Source organism: Panicum virgatum, chromosome 2N (assembly GCF_016808335.1).
Source record: "Panicum virgatum strain AP13 chromosome 2N, P.virgatum_v5, whole genome shotgun sequence".
Classification (NCBI taxonomy): domain Eukaryota; kingdom Viridiplantae; phylum Streptophyta; class Magnoliopsida; order Poales; family Poaceae; genus Panicum; species Panicum virgatum.
Genome location: NC_053146.1, coordinates 22,532,340 through 22,551,035, shown reverse-complemented (window position 1 = coordinate 22,551,035; position 18,696 = coordinate 22,532,340). Strand labels below are relative to the sequence as shown.

At 44.3% G+C, this 18,696-nt stretch overlaps 1 protein-coding gene across 2 annotated transcripts; it reads left to right on the top strand.

Moving 5' to 3' along the window:
• Positions 1-333: 333 nt before the first annotated feature.
• On the top strand, positions 334-13,748 carry LOC120660066 (PI-PLC X domain-containing protein At5g67130-like). 2 transcript variants are annotated; one of them, XM_039938404.1, is made up of 8 exons: positions 334-586; positions 850-972; positions 1,068-1,205; positions 1,302-1,400; positions 1,675-1,978; positions 12,625-12,845; positions 12,925-13,011; positions 13,223-13,748. In XM_039938404.1, exons 1-8 carry the CDS (start codon positions 506-508, stop codon positions 13,442-13,444), a joined length of 1,275 nt encoding a protein of 424 aa, XP_039794338.1. In that variant the 5' UTR covers positions 334-505; the 3' UTR covers positions 13,445-13,748. The 2 variants fall into 2 exon arrangements, with proteins under 2 accessions (XP_039794338.1, XP_039794339.1); XM_039938405.1 differs by having other exon boundaries at positions 384-586; positions 13,173-13,748.
• Positions 13,749-18,696: the final 4,948 nt, after the last annotated feature.

Here is an 18,696-nt window from a genome sequence, read left to right as displayed (position 1 = left end):
TTCTTTTATGGTTAACAAAATAGAGCAAGGTAATGGGGGAGCAGATAAGAGAGATGAGGTAGGGGTAAAATCGTTCAATAAGGTCAAAAAAGAGAGCTGCCGAATTTGTAATATGGTCAAGTGAGTTGAAATGACATTCTAATGTGAAGGACAATGTTTATAAGGGCAATCCAGTGAAGCACACAATTTTGATGGCATTTCAGCGAAACCCACTCCCCATAAAGTGCAAAATTCTAATTTTCTGGCCGCGAAGGCTCCCACTTGCGGAGTTCGTGCAAAATCGTCCAATCATGTCAAAAAATGAGCTGCTAAATTTGTGAAATAGTCAAAAATCAAAAAAATGACATTCTAATATGGAGAACAACTTTTATAAGAACAATCTAACGAAACTCACAACTTCGATGGTATTCTAGCGAAACTCACCTTCTCATGGCGACAAAATCCTAATTTTCTTGAGGGTGGGGGTTGGGGTGTGTGTTTTGGTTTGGTTTGGTGGCCGCAGGTGATGGCGCCGCCGCCTCTCTCCTCCTCCGTGCTCCTCTTGTTCCACATCGCGCTGCTGCTGCTCGTCCACTACTCCGCCCAGGTACCAGCCTTTCTCTCTTTCCTTCGTAACTAGGCAGCCTACCGTCCGATTCTTGCTGCGGTCTGTCTCTTGGGTGTACCTATCTCTGGGTGACCCGGCTTGATCAGATCCCCAGTTTCTTGCTCGGATTCTTCTAGTTCTTGCTAAAATTGGTGCGCGATTAGTTAATCTGGGCGCCTTTTCTCGCTAATCCTGCGATCAGAACTCACTTCACCGCTGCGCATCAGTGAATGAATAATTCTTGTGGTTCTTGTTCCGATCAGGTTGGGGGTTCGTGCTCCTCCGCGCGCGACTGCGGCACGGGCCTGTACTGCGGTAGCTGCCCCGCCGCCGGCAGGACCAATCCCTCCTGCATCAGGAACCTCGCGATCCAGCCGACCTCCATTGTCATCCACCTCACTCCTCTCTTCCGTCTCTTTCTCGGTAGCTTCCCTTCTGCCTGAATCCTGATACTATGTGGGGGATTTTGCTTCTTGTTCAGGTGAAGGGGCTGCCCTTCAACCGCTACTCGTGGCTCGTCACCCACAATTCCTTCTCCATCCTCGGCGAGCCCTCGCGCACTGGGGTCGAGAGGGTCACGTTCTACAACCAGGAGGACTCCGTCACCAACCAATTGAGGGTAGGCTCTGGATCTTACGAGCAGATTTTTCATTGGACTTTGTATGTTTGGAGCGGAGTGTGACCTATTAAGAAATTGTTGTGGTGGTGCTTGCAGAATGGCGTCAGGGGACTAATGCTTGATATGTATGACCTCAACGATGATGTATGGCTCTGCCACTCCCTGCAAGGGCAATGCTACAACTTCACCGCTTTTGTGAGTTTATTGCTTGCAGATACTTACCGCTTCATCACCCATCTCATAATTCTCTGACTCCATATTCAGACTCAGGACTTGTGCTTGCTTATTGTTTTCACTATAATCTTTATTTCCCCTAATTTTGGATGAGAGCACCCCCTGGAAGAATTCAATTTGTGTTCATAAATGAAGTAAATGATAGTTTATTTCGTTGTTCCTAAATTTTCCTGCAACTCCGAGATATGTTGCATGGGCCCCAAGACTAAAATGTTCAACTTAATTATGATGCTAGGTACCAGCAGTTGAGACACTAAAAGAGGTGGAAGCATTTCTCTCTGAGAATCCCTCAGAGATTGTAACAATATTTATCGAGGATTATGTTCGCTCACCAATGGGACTGAGCAATGTCTTTAATGCTGCTGACTTGATGAAGTATTGGTACCCCATCTCGGAAATGCCAACTAATGGCAAGGACTGGCCAAGTGTCACAGATATGGTTGCAAAGAACCACAGGTTGCTAGTGTTTACTTCTGATGCTTCAAAGGAGGCTAGTGAAGGAATAGCTTACCAGTGGAGCTACTTGCTAGAGAATGAGTGTAAGTTCATCTACCTGCTCTAGTAAGACATAGAACCACATGGCTTTTTGCATATTTGTAGATAGTGATGACCATTCTAAAGCACTTTTATTACAATGTGTACTACCGTATCTTCCTAGTTAAGCAGTGGTGGAGCCAGCGTGGGGGCTAGGGGGCTGAAGCCCCCCCTACCGCCAAGAACTCCATGGAAATTAGAGGAAGGAGGGGGAGGAAGAGAAAAAAGAGAGAGATGAAGAGGAAAAGGGGAGCTGGAGGAAAGAGTTGAGATAATGCAATAACATAATTTAGTTCTAAAAAAAAATCCTTATTTAACATAGTTATTTTCTGTTCCCCAAAATAACCAGTTTGATGGGCCATGAAATTGTTGTGTAGTGGTTAGTTTAGGCTACTTTCCACACAGCAACCATTTTGACAGGCATGGAGTTGTTGTGTAGTGATTAGTTTACTACCAAGATGAGTATAATCTAGGCACATACCAATTTAGAACCGAAACCAGTGAATGTTGAGTGACTTTATTGTTTTTCCAGCAAAGCGATGTTCATAAATAAAAACTGGACGAGAAGGTGCTGACTGCACCCTCGCTTTGATTTAAGAAAATGCAAGATTCGAACCCAGGCAGGCTGCTTGAGAGCACACTCTGCTAAGCGATGTTCATAAATAACCAGCAGTTACTTTAGCATTGCAGAAAAACTGGTTTCTATAAGAATGTTAGATTTGTTCAACATAATCCTCCTAATGTTTTTAGTACAGACATGCGCTTAGTTTTCAGTTCAAATAATTTTGAATAATTTTAATTTTGTTATTAGGATGATACTAGTTGAAGATGTACATGATATAAGATTGTACATGCCAATGTTGCCATTGTCAATTGATGCCTAATTGCCTAAAGTATGTCCTGGAACACGTGTTTTTTCTCGAACGCGTAGGAGAGCTGTGCATCAATATATTAAGAAGAAAAGGGGTAATGATCCCCAAAATGTTACAGATCAGAAGGGCCTGCAACCCACCCTAGCAATAAGGTTAAGAGACTCTTACAAAAATAGACATGACCAGAAACACTAGACCAGAAAACACCCCTAAGTGGCTGGAACTGCCAGGGCGAGGAGGTGGGAAACCCCCCCAGCCCCCCCCCCCCCCCCCCCCCCCCCAAAAAAAAAAAAAAAACCATTGCTGCATTTCTTCGCTGATAAACCTGATAACATTGGATGAGTTAGGGCTGATTCTGTCAAAGACAACATTGGTTGCGGTGATTCCATAAGAATCAGGAGCCAAGAATGATGATGGAGTTCACCCCTTTTTGCACTTGACCTGAAACTCTGCTGCTTGTAGATGCCCACCAATCCTCAAACAACCTTTCTCCAGCTTGTGGTACGAGTGCCTGTAGGCCAAGATTATGTAGCACAGCAAACCAAACTTGTCGGCTAAAGACACAGGAAACCAGCAGGTGATCAATTGTTTCATCTGTTTGGTCACAAAGTGGGCAAGCTGCTGGGTAGCGGAGTCCTTTCCTTGCAAGTCTGTCAGCTGTCCAGCATTTCTTATGTGCTACTGTCCACATGAAAAATTTGCATTTTACGAGGGGCCCAGCTTTGCCAAATTCTCTCCCAAGGGCTAAAATGGATGGCCCCGTTAAAGAGTGTCTCATAAGCTGACTTTGTAGTGAAGGAGCCCGAGGTGGAGAACTGCCAGATGTGTGTGTCATCTACTGCCAGTTGTAGCTCAAATTTCTCAAGAAGATCCTAGAGTTGTATATACTCAAATATGACATCCACGGTGAGTGCACCTCTTAGGTCTGAGATCCACCTCCTGTTATGTAGGGCCTCAGCACCGTCCTTCCCCTTCCAATGGCAGTTACTATTCCAAACAAGCTTGTTAGAGTATGTTCCAAACTCTGACCATCCATCCATCTGTCGGTCCAAAAAAGAGTGTTCTTGCCATTCCCAACTACTGTAACCACTGGAACACATGTGTTACACTGAAGATTGAACATGAAATTCGTATTATGGTGTTGTGCATAATTATTAGACTGATGGTAGTCAAAATGTAAAAAAATCTGATGTTCATACAGTGCTATACTTGTTCAGTATTTGTTACCCATTCCCCATTCACTATGGTAGCTGAAATATTATAGAAGGGACATAAATTACATACGTGGTCCTATTGTCCTATTGCAATAAATAAATATATTATGTATTTAAACCGTGAAAAACTCTTTCTGATTGCAACCAAATCATGCATTCTTTTCTGTCAATGTTACTAACATATGGCGCAATATCCTCTGTTGAATTTGTGTTAAATATGTGCTACCATTTTGCTAGTAAAAAGTAGCATTGGATGTGCTATAGCATTGCAAATGTATTTTTTATAAAGTTTTATGTAATGTGTAGATTCATGTTTGAGCATTGATGCATACTAAATTAATAGTTTTTTTTTTCTGAAATTTCGTCTTTTCTACTAAGTACACATAGCAAACCTGAGGGGAATCATCAGCAAAAGTGCAAATGGAAGATTTCCTTCCTCCTATTGTTTTGGTGGCTACGTATCCATATGGTATTAGTTTTAGTAAATCTACTAGGTAAATGCCCATGCGATGGTACGGGCACATAATTTTCAAATAAAATAAAATGATTTTAAAGAAATGTGGCAAGAAGATAATATAGACATTGTCTAAATCACAAATTTTAGCAGCAAAATACATATCAAAGATGATGGAAAGAAAGTATATCCAACATGACAAATGTCTTAAACTTCTGAGTGCCTGTGCGTTGCTAGATTTTTCATAAATGTACAGACCAAGGATCGAGATAACTATAAGTGCTCAAACATAATTTACATGCAATAAACAGATCATTGATCAAAGACGAAATGAATAGTTTAAGCAACACATATGCGATAATCAGCTAAAAAAAAGATACACGCCAAACGTGGTGATATACAAGACAATTGTTTGTACATAATTGCATGCCAGTGTGTTGCTATGCTACGGATGGTAAAGTAGTTGCGTTGCTATGCTACGGACGGTAATGTAGTTTTAGTGCAATCCACAAATCATGTGAACTTGGTTTTTGATCTTAGCAACATCGTGTTTTTAAGGCACATCGGGATCTACAAGTATCAACAAGACAACAATAGTATGAAAGCAAACATGAACATTTATATAGCACATGAAGAGAGCTAATTCAAGAACCTATTTAAGTAAGGAAATTTAGGTACACTATTATTTCCAAGTCGAAAACTCCGTCTATGTTGACTAGAAGACTCTCTCTCTCTCTCAGTCAATTCAGCATAGTCGGTTCCAAGCCCAAGTAAAGGAGGGTTGCGTTAGGTTTGGCGAACTAGCATAAAAAATAGCAACTCTAATGGATTTGAAACAAAAAAAAACTCGTTGGGGACATAACCCTCTTAGTGAATCGCTACATCAGAACCCGGGTATGGTGTTAAATGGGCAAGGGTTGGGACGCCATCCCCCCAATGGCGCGTCGTATCGTGACCTAGGTACGATGAAAAGTGAGCATGGGTCATGTCGTCGTAGCCTGAGTGGCGGGCTACATCTATGCCCGGGTGTAGTGAAAAATGAGCAAGGGTCTTCGCACTTCCCTTGACGGGTGCGAAGGGTAAGGAAGCTAGCCGAGCCAACTAGGATTCCTATAAATAGATGGAACATAGGGTTCCCTAACCGGTAAGTTGCGAAAGCTAGTTGTTGCAGCAATGAGGAGGCGTGTAAATAATCTATGCTTTTAGGAGACTAAATGGAAGGGCCAGAAGGCGAAGGAGGTCGAGGATACTAGCTTCAAGCTTTGGTACACGGGGGCAACTCCGAGTAGGAATGGTGTAGGTATCTTGATTGATAGGAGCCTTAAGGATGGAATCATAGAGGTTAGAAGGCAAAGCGACCTGATTATACTAGTCTGGATGGTAGTTGGCGATTCGGCTTTGAATGTGATCAGTGCCTATGCCCTTAGGTAGGCCTTAGTGAGAGCACCAAGAGGCAGTTCTGGGAAGATCTAGATAGTCTGGTTAGTACCGTGTCTACCAGCGAGAAACTCTTCATAGGATATCTCAAAGGCCATGTGAGTGCGACTAATGTAGGGTTTGAGCGAGTGCACGAGGGTTTTTGGTATGGCAGCAGAAGTCTAGAGGGGGAGGATGTTTTGAACTTAGCGTTGGCCTATGACTTGTTGATAGCAAATACCCTTTTTAAGAAGAGGGAATCCTATCTTGCGACGTTTCGTAGTGGACAACACTCGAGCCAGATCGACTTTATCCTTGCTAGGAGTGTGTTGTCCCTCAACACAAGCTTGTGGTGGCGGACTTTCGCCTTCAGGTACGTGTCCATCGGGACAATCGTGCCAAGATTGTTTGAACAATGTGCTGGAAGTTTAGAGGGGAAGCGGCGCAAACGTTTAAGGAGAGGATGCTAGGTGAGGGGCCTTGGGAAGGAGAAGATGCAGATGACATGTGGCTAAATATGTGTTTGGAAGGTGGCCTTAGAGGTGTTTGTTGTGAGTAGGGGAGGCAAAGAGGAGGGGGAAAGACACTTGGTGGTGGAATGACGAGGTGCAAAGAGCTATTAAGGAGAAGGAGTGTTTCAAACGCCTCCACCTTGACAAGAGTGTAGCCAACATCGAGGGATATAAATTAGCGAAAAGGATTGTAAAGCGAGCTGTGAGTGTAGCAAAGGGTAAGGCGTATGATGACCTGTATCAACGGTTAGGCACAAAAGAAGGTGAAAAGTACATTTATAGGATGGCTAGGATCCGCGAGCGGAAGACAAAGGACGTTAAGCAAATCAAATGCATCAAGGATGGGACAGATTTGACTTCTAGTGAAGGTTGAGAAGATCAGGGATAGATGGAGAGAGTACTTCGACAAGTTGTTTAATGGGGAGAGTGAGGGCCCTACTCTTTTGATGATACTAACAGATGCTTTGTGAGGGGAATTCAGGAGGCAGAGATCGGGGAGGCTTTGAAGAGGATGAAGGGAGGTAAAGCGATGGGTTCTGATGGTATCCCCATTGAGGTGTGGAGATGCCTAGTTGACAGAGCAATAGTATGGTTAACTAAGTTTTTTAACCATATTTTTAGGTCAAACAAGATGCCTGAAGAATGGAGGAGAAGTATATTAGTACCTATCTTCAAAAACAAGGACGATGTTCAAAGTTGTACTAACTACTATGGGATTAAGCTAATAAGCCATATGATGAAGCTCTGGGAGAGGATTATCGAGCATCTCCTAAGAAGTCATCAAGAGTTGACAGCAAGACTTTGTGATCAAAAGGTTTAATAAAATTTTGTTCAAGCAAGACATCAAATAACTCATCACACAAAGTCATATCAAAAGTGTATTTTATTTTCTCTAACCAATGCTTTTGTGGAGAAGGTTTTAAAGCTGAGCGAACGAACATTTCAGATTCCTCATTGATCCATTCAGCTATATCTTTCTTTGTGCTTCTCATATCCGATGCTTTAGAGCTTATCACAACTCAGGATGAGAATGGGCCGACTAGTGTACAATTAGTGTTAATTGATGCTACAATCAATTAGACATGCTAAACATTAAGTTTAGGCTATCAAAAAAAATTCTCTTCAATATTTTGAATACCCATGTCTGAAATCCCGGGCCCGCCCCTAGGGCCGACCCGGACCTGGCTTTGGATCTGGCCCCCATGGCCTCAAGGCCAATTTCTGAGGCCATGGGCCGACCCAAATCAACGTTTTGCCTATGGCCTTGATGCCCAATGGGCATCACGGGTCGGCACAATTAAACCTATGAATATGCAATCATTTCAGGTATCATTATGCAATAGATATCTCCACAGTTGGCAAATGTTATTACAGTTATAAATCTCCAAAGCTAAAGGTCATTGCAGCAGCAATAAAGATCAATTCTTTTTTCCTCTGTAAAACTTTGCTGCTATATAACCGCATTGGATGTTACTGCATCGTTGTTGCTATGGTATTACAATTAAAGGAAATATCAAGAAGTTTTTTCTATTAGATTAAAACAAATCAAAGAAGATCTGAGAGGAAGAAACAAAAAATCCTAGCTACAGAAAAAGAACAATCAGGCGTACGAGCTCTTGAGATTCAGGCTTGGAACGGCGGACGAGCTCTCGTGTTTAAGCAAGCATGGAGATCTGACGAAGAGACATTGTCGGGTACCACGATTAGGAACACCCTAATCAGGGTACTAAGATCGTTTTAAAACGCAAACACATGCTAAGGCAACCGGGCCCACAAAGGCCCACGGACTCCCTCCGGTCTGGAAGAAAGGAAAGGACTCAAAGAAGCCCAAACGCGTGGCCCACCGACACGGTGCGGCCCATCCACGCTCTCCTCGGACTGAGGGGTGGTTTCCGCCTCGCTCGAGGGCTCCTGTCGAGACCCCTCGAGCGGGCGGCACATCTCCGCCTCGTTCGAGGGTAGCGAACCTACCCTCGAGCAGGCGGCACATCTCCGCCTCGCTCGAGGGTAGCGAACCTACCCTCGAGCGAGCGGCACATCTCCGCTTCGCTCGAGGGTAGCGAACCTACCCTCGAGCGGGCGGCACATCTCCGCTTCGCTCGAGGCCACCCCTCGGCGCAAGGGACAAACAGCCCTGCAGCTTACCCGCCCGTCGTACGGTGGCTTTAAGTGCCAACCACTCCTCCACAATGCTCAGGACAGATGGTGTCAGACCGCCATTTCCCACGATGGCTGTGACCGGAGTCCCATCCGCCAACTCCGGTCACTGCTCCGCCATCCCGGGCGCTGTGGCGATACTGTGGAACCTGCGACGCGGGATGGAGCGTGCCCGGCACTACTCCCCCTGTACTATTCTGCCAACTCCGGTCGTCCGGACTCTACATCATCACACGTAAGACCCTGGGCCCACCTCCTGCTTGGGAGGAGGTCCGGTGCCGCCACGAGCCCCTCGGAGAGGGACGCCTATCACTCACAGCCAGGAGCCCGGACCTCCCCCCTCGAGGGGTCCGAGACCTCCACGTGTCTCCCAGACCCCCTGAGTATGCACGTCAGCACTCCGTCCAGGGGGTCCGGGACCGCCGCGTGCCCCGCTGCCGCTGGAGTACACAAGATCCAGACCCGCAGGGCCCATAGAACGCCACATCTGGAGAATTGTACGCCCTACAGCAACGACCACTCTGCCTAAAGGGGTTGGCAGGGCACCGGCGCGATTTCCGCGAGACCAAGGACGATGGCCAGGATGATCGCCACGCCAAATGACATGTCCCATAGTGTACTTTCTACAGTGTTTGACCACTGCACCCCCACGATTCGGGGGAAGACGGCGACTTCCGTGTCTCCCTACTCATGTATCCCGCCCTTCCTTGTGTCTATAAAAGGAAGAGGCGGGCATCTCTTAAAGAGGTCGGTCGACTCTAGACACTTACCGCTCAGAGCACACGCACCTGCTCCCAGCTTCCGACATCGTTATTCGCCACGCTCAAACCCCACTTCTAGCAGAGACTTGGGAGCCTCCCTCCCTCTCTCGCCTTGCTTGTACCTCCTACTACAAGCACTCCGGGTGTAAGATAATACAGTGCACTCGCACACCTCCTTTGCTGGACGTACGGCCCCGCGGCCGGAACCAGGATAATCTGTGCATTACTGTGTTGCCTCTTGCATCATCATCTGGGACGAGAAAACGCGCAGCATTTACTAGTTGGGATCCAGACCCTGGGTCGGGACACCGACAGACATCGTGTGGGAAAGGAAGGAGAGACGAGAAGCTTATCGGAGGGGAGATCCGTCGGAGGGAAGGGCGAGCTGCCAAGTCGCCGCTGCTGAGGGGAGGACTGCGCGCCCGCCGCCGCCTACTCACTCGCCTCCGTGCCAAAGCGGAGGAGTCTGGCGGCGCACTTGTGGATGGGGTCGCGTGGGGGAAGTGTCACGCCACGGGTCGACCCTATCGACCCATCGGGTAAACAGGTGTCAGCTCTAAATGGACCGTTTCTCATTTGAGGGTGACCCGGTGGCCCATTGGCCTTGCTATTGTGGGTCGGGCCAGTGACCCAATGGGTCGATCCGGCCCATTATCATCTTGAATCACAACATCATCGGACTTCACAATGCTTTTCGGTTTTGATTTCTTGTTTTTAATTCCAGAATGACCACAAGTAAACCATGTAGAGAATTTTTTTGGCAATGATGATGTAACAAGTTAAAATGCCAAAATATTATTATTATTGGCCTTTCTAATTTTCACAATGCATTTTCCGATACTATCTGAAATTATTTTGTTGCTAGCAAGTAAATTACCTTCCTCAATCGATCTTCTAGGATTACTCACAATCATGTCACAAGCAGATGTATCGACTGAAAGCATACGATCTGATTTGGAATTGGGCAAATTACTTGCAGAGCGTACCTTGTTGACAAATTAACCGATGCCAAACTAGCCAAGTCTCTTTCAGAAATTGACAAATTAAAATATCGGTCTTTAACATCTTTAAATCTTCTGAAGTAATCATCGACAGACTCATCTCTACCTTACTTAACCGATGTTAAATCTGTCAAGTTAGATTCATTACCTCCACTATAAAAGTGAGATCATGAAATCTCTGTTCCGATTCGTTCCAAGTGTGGACCGAATTTGGAGGAAAAATGTTTGCTGCACTAGCAGATGAAAGTGCATGTGAGGTTGCTGAATTTTCATCAATTTGGCTTGGGTTAAAAATAACACTTGGTGCCAAATCATTTGAATTCAAATCTGCATGTGGTGTTGATATTGTAGATGCAACCTTCGCTCTTGTAACATGTTGTGTAGCATATGAACTTTGAGAATAATTGGCCGGATATCTAAAATCAGCTTGGCCAGTTTTCTCATTCATCGGCATACTCTAAGATAGAGGCAAATATTGTGAATTTGCTGCCGATGAATTAATATATGAAACACCTTGCCGAATAGTACTATAATTATTAGCATATGGTGCCTCATAATGATTGGCTGAACTCACCACATTAGTTTGGCTTTGATAATTGCTCATCGGCATATGAACTTGTTCCGCTACCGATGAATGAAAATGTTCATGTTGAATGTTGCTAGTAGCATGAAAATTCAAAGTATGCATATTATTTGACATGGGCCTTTGCATGTAGTTTTTAGAATTATTATAATGTGCATAATAAAAAGCATTATCTGAACAATGACTAGCCTATGTAATATGCACACTATCATTATATCTAGCAACGTCAACATAAGAATTTGTGGTACTAGCACAATAATTAATTAGGAATATGTGATGTATTTGTATGTTGTACCTCAGACGTGGTGTAGTAATATTGCTGTGGAGCATAAGAATAACCCGTCATGTATGCTCAATAATTAGTCTTGATCTTCTGGTCTTGTAGCCCACAAATCCAATTGATTTTGACGATAAAGCAACCAATGACCAAACTTTGCTTTTCTTTTGATTTTATTTATGAGCAGCAAGCAAAGTAGAATGCAATCGGCTTGAGCAGCGTGATGCAGTGTCACGAGTATGTAGATGCGATCGGTCTAAAGGACCAGATGCAAGAATAATGGCGCACAAAATTATAGATCAATTAGGTAAAAAACTAGGGTTTGATAGAACGGTTTGAGCAACCAGATCTTTCTTCCCCAACGGAGTCGCCAAATTGTGTTGGCGCAAATTTCGGTCAACACACGAGAGCACTCGAGCGTGCGAGTCGAGTAGACTGCGGGAGACGGTGGGGATGTGGTGGGAGGCGGTGGAGCGTGTGGGAGGGGCACACCGTGGGAGCGAGGCCACGGTCACATCTGTGGACGATACCTTAGACTCTTTTTAGTAGTAGAGATTAGTTACACTGATTTCAGGGGAAAATGTGCTGACTACTTTCAAGAATGCATCTTTTGGATGACGTCCCTATCATTTTTTTCAAACACATGGTATCTAGTCTAAATTGTGTAGCAATCTCATCAATATGTTATGCACCTTTTTAAACAAGACATACCTATAACACTGGACAAGACTAATAGTTGTATTGTCACACAAATTAGATTGCTTGTCATTTGAAGCTTCTGAATAATCATATCTGCAGTCTAAATTCTAAGAATCAACAAAGTAAAATGCACAACGTGTTGTTTGTCAATATCGGTCAAAATGTTTCAGACTGGTAACCATTGTTATGCACACTAGTAGTACACATATCTTGGCTAAAGAAGAAACGAAATTAGAAAATGTCCTCAGGATCTCACTTGCACAAACTTCACCTGATGTAATCTGGTTTAAAACAGATGCATAGTTGTTTTGACCTCAGGATATGATTTGTGACTTTAGTGGCCCCATTGTGTGTGTGCGCCCCTCATGGCCCCCATTGTAAAATTTGCAACACTATTTCCTTCTTAATGCAATGATACACAGCTCTCCTTTGTATTTTTGAAAAAAAATAGATTTGTGACTTTAGTTACCGCAACACGTGAATTGAGTTTAGAAATTGTATTCCTAACCAAGGGGCTAGCTTGCCTCAGATTGACCTGGTGACCATCTATAAATTTCCATCTGAAAAATGAAACAGTAATGGCCAGTAACTATTGCTCACTATAAGGTATCCACAATTGAATTGTGTTTGCTACCTTCCACAACAACAAACATAAGAGTTTCTCTTGTATCGAAATTCACATTTCCTTTCTCATGGTCATGGCAGCTGGAGATCCAGGGATCGTGCCTGGTTCTTGTCCAAACAGAAAGGAATCACGGCCACTGAACTCAAGATCTGCATCTTTATTTATGCAAAATTACTTCCCCACGATGCCTGTACAGAATGAAGCATGTAAAGAGAATTCTGGGCTACTACAAATAGCCCGAGCTTGTTATGCTGCAGCTGGAAATAGAATCCCCAACTTCATAGCTGTGAATTTCTACATGGTAATATTTGATCCCCAGAATTACAAACAAGCTATATCTGCTGTATCGAATAAAAATTTTCTTACTATTCTGTGTGCAGCGAAGCAATGGTGGTGGTGTTTTTGATGTTCAAGACAGAATCAATGGCCTCACATTATGTGGTTGCAACACCATCGCTGCATGCCAGGTAATTGTAAACCTAGTTTTAACGTTGGAACACTTTATGGTCCTTTCACTTAGCATGCTATTTGCTCTTCATGATCATTAGCACCTGGCCTGATTTTTCCAGGAAAACTGTAGACCATTCTCTTTTGGAGCATATGACTTCTGTCATATTTCTTTTTTCAGATCAGAGTTTTTCATCAATGTCCTCACTCCTCACCAATGAATGTCTGCAGGCTGCGGCACCAATGGGTGCATGCAAGGACATGGGGGCACCTAATCAGACTCCATCGTCATCCTCCTCTGAATCCTCTGTAAATGGAAACGTCTATTCAGGAACTATAGAGTTCAGGACCCATCCCACTGCTGGTGCCAGCAATACTTCCACTTGGAGTACTTCTGCTCTTCTACTAAGCCTGCTGTTGACTGTAAAGCTGTTTGCATCTTTCATGCAATAGTTTTTTTTATACTTTTCCACTGTTTTTTATAGAAGAAATTGATATCAGGGCTTGATGTGAGCTTGTTTCACTGTTCAGATGACAATTAGTGCCTTAATAGTTTTATGGTCTGGAGATGGGAGGTGATGAAAGGTTGGATCAATGTTAATATAAGAATGAGTAGTAATCTTACTCTATTCTCCCAATAGTAGTACAAAGAAACTGATGGGTAATGTTCCTGCTGCTCGGTGTCATATGCAAATGTGTTATGTTGCCAAGGTATATGGAATACCATGAAGAAAAGATTATCTAGAATTTTAATAAACTTGTGTGAGAACAGTTCCCATATCCATTTTTTTTGTTTTCCAAATCAATAGGATTTTCTTGAGGTGGAAAATGAATATTGAGGGCACGTATGGGCATTTTTTTTCGTCTCCGTGATGGCCATTTTTTAGATAACCCTCTAGCCTTGCCGAGAGACGGGTGCCCCGTCGCCTTGCGAGGCGGGCCAGCTCCCGTGCTCCAAGGCAGAAGAGATGACCGCAGCTTCATTGTACGGCCGCGTCTTCTAGAGGTGATAGTGCGCTCGGATCCTGTGCGGGTACTTGCCGAGGGTGTGCGCAGACAGCAGATTCGGGCATGTGGAAACCAAATCCTTCTCCAATCACCATATCACCGGGCTCCCCCGCATTGTCACTCCCCCAATCCATCTGCACCTCACACTCTCCTCGATTTGGTGCGCATGAGATGTCCTCGGCGGCCGCAGCAAGGAAGAAGGGATCAACATTGTCCGTGTTGGTTGCGGCGGTGGCGGCCCCTCCATTGATGGCGACGGTTGCTTCTCGGTGCTGACGGCTCTCTCCCTAGGTCGTTGTGGCAGCTCGGCACCAACGGCCCACTCTCTCGGATGTGGCGGTGGCTCAGCAGTGGCAGCGACCTGCCCAACCACCGTTGGTGTCGGCATGGGCGCGGTGAAGGCGCCATCCTCCATTGATGAATCAGGCGGAGGTGTCTTCCCTAGCTCTTCGTTGTCCATGGAGGATTTCCATTCCCTCACCGTCTCCAGCTTGGTTTGAAGCGGTCGGTGGTGATCCCTCTTCTTCTGGATCATGATGGTAATCACTCAAATCTCGTAGATCTACACTTTTTTCGGCGATTATTACTCCACAATATTGTAAGCTGCCATTGTGCTGGATCATGGTTTGATGCAGGTATTGTGTGCTAGAAATGTATTGTACCTGATAATAATTTAGAGCTCATTAGTCTACTAATGATTTTATCCTACTGTTGACAGCCAAAATTGGCATCAACCGGTCTAACCGGTCTAGTGCTGTAGTTGATCCGGCAGGAGCCCGACCGGTGGGTCCAACCGGTCCAGGCAGAGTCCGAGTACAACTAGGGTTTTAGGAGATTTAGATCTTGTAAACAGGATTTCTTGCAGGGTAAGTCTTCCCCATCCGATAAATATAATGGGTCACGGCCGATTGTGGAACCAACCCAATCGAATCTATCAAAAACACATCTTTTATCTTTTTACCTAATTCTCTTTACCCTAGCTTTTCCAACCTCGACATGCTGTTCTTCTCTCGTCTCCATGGTGTTTGAGGACGTCCTAGCTGGCCTGCCGGGCCTAGGGCAACCCTACGCGCGCTTGCCCCGACGGGGTCCCTCCTGGGTGAACGTTCGTCGGATCGTAGTCGTTCTGCACGGCGACCGGTCCGACCGATCCCTCTGACCGGTCTGACCTCTCCACGTAGGAGGCGCTGCAAGGAGCCTCTCCTTGCGCCGCGTGATCTAGCGCGTTCGTGTGTTGACTAGAAAAGGCGTCAACACAAATTGGTGACTCCGTTGCGGACGAAAATTAGGTTATTATGGCCGTTTTTGTTAAACCCTAGCAATATGGCGGCACGTGATAAGCTACTTGAGGAGTATAAGCGAGAATACGACGGAGCAGTCAAAAGATTATTCTTGTCCCGCTGTCATACAACAGAGCAAGGAGTCAAGGTGATAAAGGAGTGGCAAATACCATCTACCATAGAAATATTGATGGAGATGCGATCCTCAGGTACTTTATCTATTGTTGTATCTGGTATTATTAAGGATTTGATTGATCAAGAAAATAGTTCAATTCCAGCTCCTGTTGTTCAAAAGTCGGTTATTGAAAAGCCGGCTAATAATCTTTGCAAAAGTTTGCCTAATGTTGCTGGTCAAGATACAATTCGGTCGTCTCAAGCCGAAATTGTCAAACCAAAATCCCCTAGCAAGAGCACAGAGACTAAATGTAGTACTTCAACAAAATAAAGGTAAAGCTGCTGGTTGCACTGCAACCGGTCTGACCGGTCTTAAGACCGGTCTAACCTGCTCATCTAAGGTTTTGCAAAATAAATCAAAACCTAAGATGGTTAAGCCAAAGAAACATGAGATCGGAGTTTGGAAAACCGTTCGAGCTAAAGGTCATAGCAAGCATCAAAAGTCAAAGTCGAAGCCCATTGGAGAGTTTCCGGCTAAACCTCAAAAACAAAGAGATGGAAAAGATGCTAGTTGGGCTAATAAATCCAAATAACCAAGATCATCTCCAACACATTAGTTTCGTGATAAAAATCGGCAATGGAATAATTTTTCTACATTGATGCCGTTTCCGTCATATGGATTTCCTATGAATATGCCATGGGGTGCTGTTTTCAGTTTGCCTTATTCTTGTGTACCATGGTTTCATATTTCATATATGCCGTCTCTTCCTACATATTTGTGCCCAAATTATATTACCTATAGGGAGCCGGCAATTAGTAAGCCATCACCTACAAATAATGGCTGTTTTGATCCTAAAAATCGGCCTATGCAGAAAAGGAAATACAAGGTGATCAAGCAAGTCTATCGTGTCAAAAAAGATGGACGATTGAATAAAAATTTAGATTTGACACAAGATAAAGAAAAGCCGACCATTGAAGAAACATCGGCTAGTTTTTTTTTGATAAAATTTCCTCTGATATTGAACATATTTCAAATGATATGGCTGAACAACAATCAAGTTCGGCTGGGGGCAATACAAGAAGAAGAAGGCCGACAACAAGTCGACCGGTCTTACCGGCCACAACAGCGGTCTGAGCGGTCCGACCGGTCTGACCGGTGAGCCCAGTAAGTCTGAAAATTCCTCCAAGGCTGAAAATAAAGCAAGGCTGACCTTCGAAGAGCTCTTAGCCAAATATGAGAAGGAGGGAGTTGTCCAGAAGCAGAAGGGATGGCTAGATGAAGCCAAGGGTATAAAATCAAAGTCAATATCTAGTGAGCAATGGGATCCTCGCCCACATCAAGGTAATTGTGTCATTATGCCATGTTCAGAGCGGGTTGCCCCATGGTTTTGGCCACATCCATGTCATTACACACCTTTGGATTATAATTGGATGCATATGCAATCTTATTACATTCAATATCCTTCTATGTATCCAAGTTGTGTATCGCCTAGACCGATTGTTACTAGCAACAATCTGGTCAACAAAAATCTTTATTGCAGCAAGGAGGGTGAAAAGAGCACGAAGCAAGATTCAAAATATTTACAGCCGAGGTGGTGTCCCTCGGGCTTATCTCACACCCAAAAAAGAAGACTGCAACATATGCGTAAGCAAGAGTCGATGCAGCAACATGTGGAGGTCAAGCCAACCAAATCAGCAATCACGAAGAAAGTTTGGATGCCGAAGAAGATTGATTCATCATCAACTTGAAAAAAAGCAAGTCATGGCCGATAAAATTTTATCGTCCTTAGTGCAAAAATGGCCGATGCATTATTAATCATCGCCCTTCGACAATTTTGGTTCAGAAGAATATTTTTTTGGCAAGCAAGCTTTACCAAAAAACAGAATGGCATATGTTGACACCCAAAATTGGCATCAACCGGTCTGACCGGTCTAGTGCTGTAGTTGATTCGGTAGGAGCCCGACCGGTCTGAGCGGTCCAGGCAGAGTTCGAGTACAACTAGGGTTTTAGAAGATTTAGATCTTGTAAACAGGATTTCTTACGGGGTAAGTCTTCGCCATCCTATAAATATAAAGGGTCACGGCCGATTGAGGAACCAACCCAATCGAATTTATCAAAAACACATCTTTTATCTTTTTACCTTATTCTCTTTACCCTAACTTTTCCAACCTCGACATGCTGTTCTTCTCTCGTCTCCATGGCGTTTGAGAACGCCCTAGCTAGCCTGCCAAGCCTATGGCAACCCTACGCGCGCTTGCCCCGATGGGGTCCCTCCCGGGTGAACGTTCGTCGGATCGTTGTCGTTCTACACGGCGACCGGTCTGACCGGTCCCTCTGATCGGTCTGACCACTCCATGTAGGAGGTGCTGCAAGGAGCCCCTCCTCGCGCCGCACGATCTAGCGCGTTCGTGTGTTGACCAAAAAAGGCGTCAACACCTACTTAATAGTAATATACAGCTCACGCAAATAATGCCAATTTTGTAATCACAATGCATTTGCCTTTTCACAGTTCTAGGAAAATCATATCTATTACTTCCATTAGCATATGATTTTTTTAAAAACAGAATTGCTCATGTGTGTTTGCTTATGTTGATTATCTTTCACCTCCTGAAGGGACAATATGAAATTTGTGTGCTAACTTATGAATTTTCTCTGAAAACAGAAAGGCTCAAAGGAAAATGATGAAATTTCTAATGAGATACCAAAGCGACCAATGGGTCAGCAAGGCAGCTAAAAAGGCAACTCTAGCTGCAAAAGGCAAGTTTAAAGGCTCCAGTAGTGATGATGATGGTAACTCGAAGGAATCTGCTATTGATCTAGACAAATTAGATAGACTAGGCAATTGTGCCCATCTGTTATTGCAGACAAAGATGGTATAGGTATTGGATACATATTGGTGCCCTGCGTTAATTTGTAGAGATCTATGTGATTGAGTCTTGGACGGAGGGGGTTAGTCCAACTTGCATACGGGATGGACTAAAACCCACTGTCAATAGTAGAGACTGACCAAACCAAATGGATCAAACTAAAAATTTTGGTGGAAACCTTACTCGCTTTAGAAATAAGTATAGATATGGCAAATTCCAGGAGGAAACAAATGCAAATTGCATGAAGGTATTGGAACTACAACAAAAGCTATCATCTGAGATGCTAGAGTGCACAAAACGTGCACACCTTACAGCACAAGAGAACAAAGAAGGAAAGAATCTTGAGAAAGAATCAAAGATGATGGAGGCTTATAACAACATCATCTCACAAGACCTTTGCTATCTGATTATGGTTCACTGCTATTTTTTCTGAAC

What these genes read in the sequence shown, in the direction of transcription:
- LOC120660066 (XM_039938404.1), top strand. Translation starts at nt 506, where the DNA reads ATGGCGCCGCCGCCTCTCTCCTCCTCCGTGCTCCTCTTGTTCCACATC. An exon ending in TCGTCCACTACTCCGCCCAG is followed by an intron (nt 587 to 849) that starts GTACCAGCCTTT and finishes TGTTCCGATCAG; the next exon opens with GTTGGGGGTTCGTGCTCCTC. An exon ending in TAGCTGTGAATTTCTACATG is followed by an intron (nt 12,846 to 12,924) that starts GTAATATTTGAT and finishes TTCTGTGTGCAG; the next exon opens with CGAAGCAATGGTGGTGGTGT.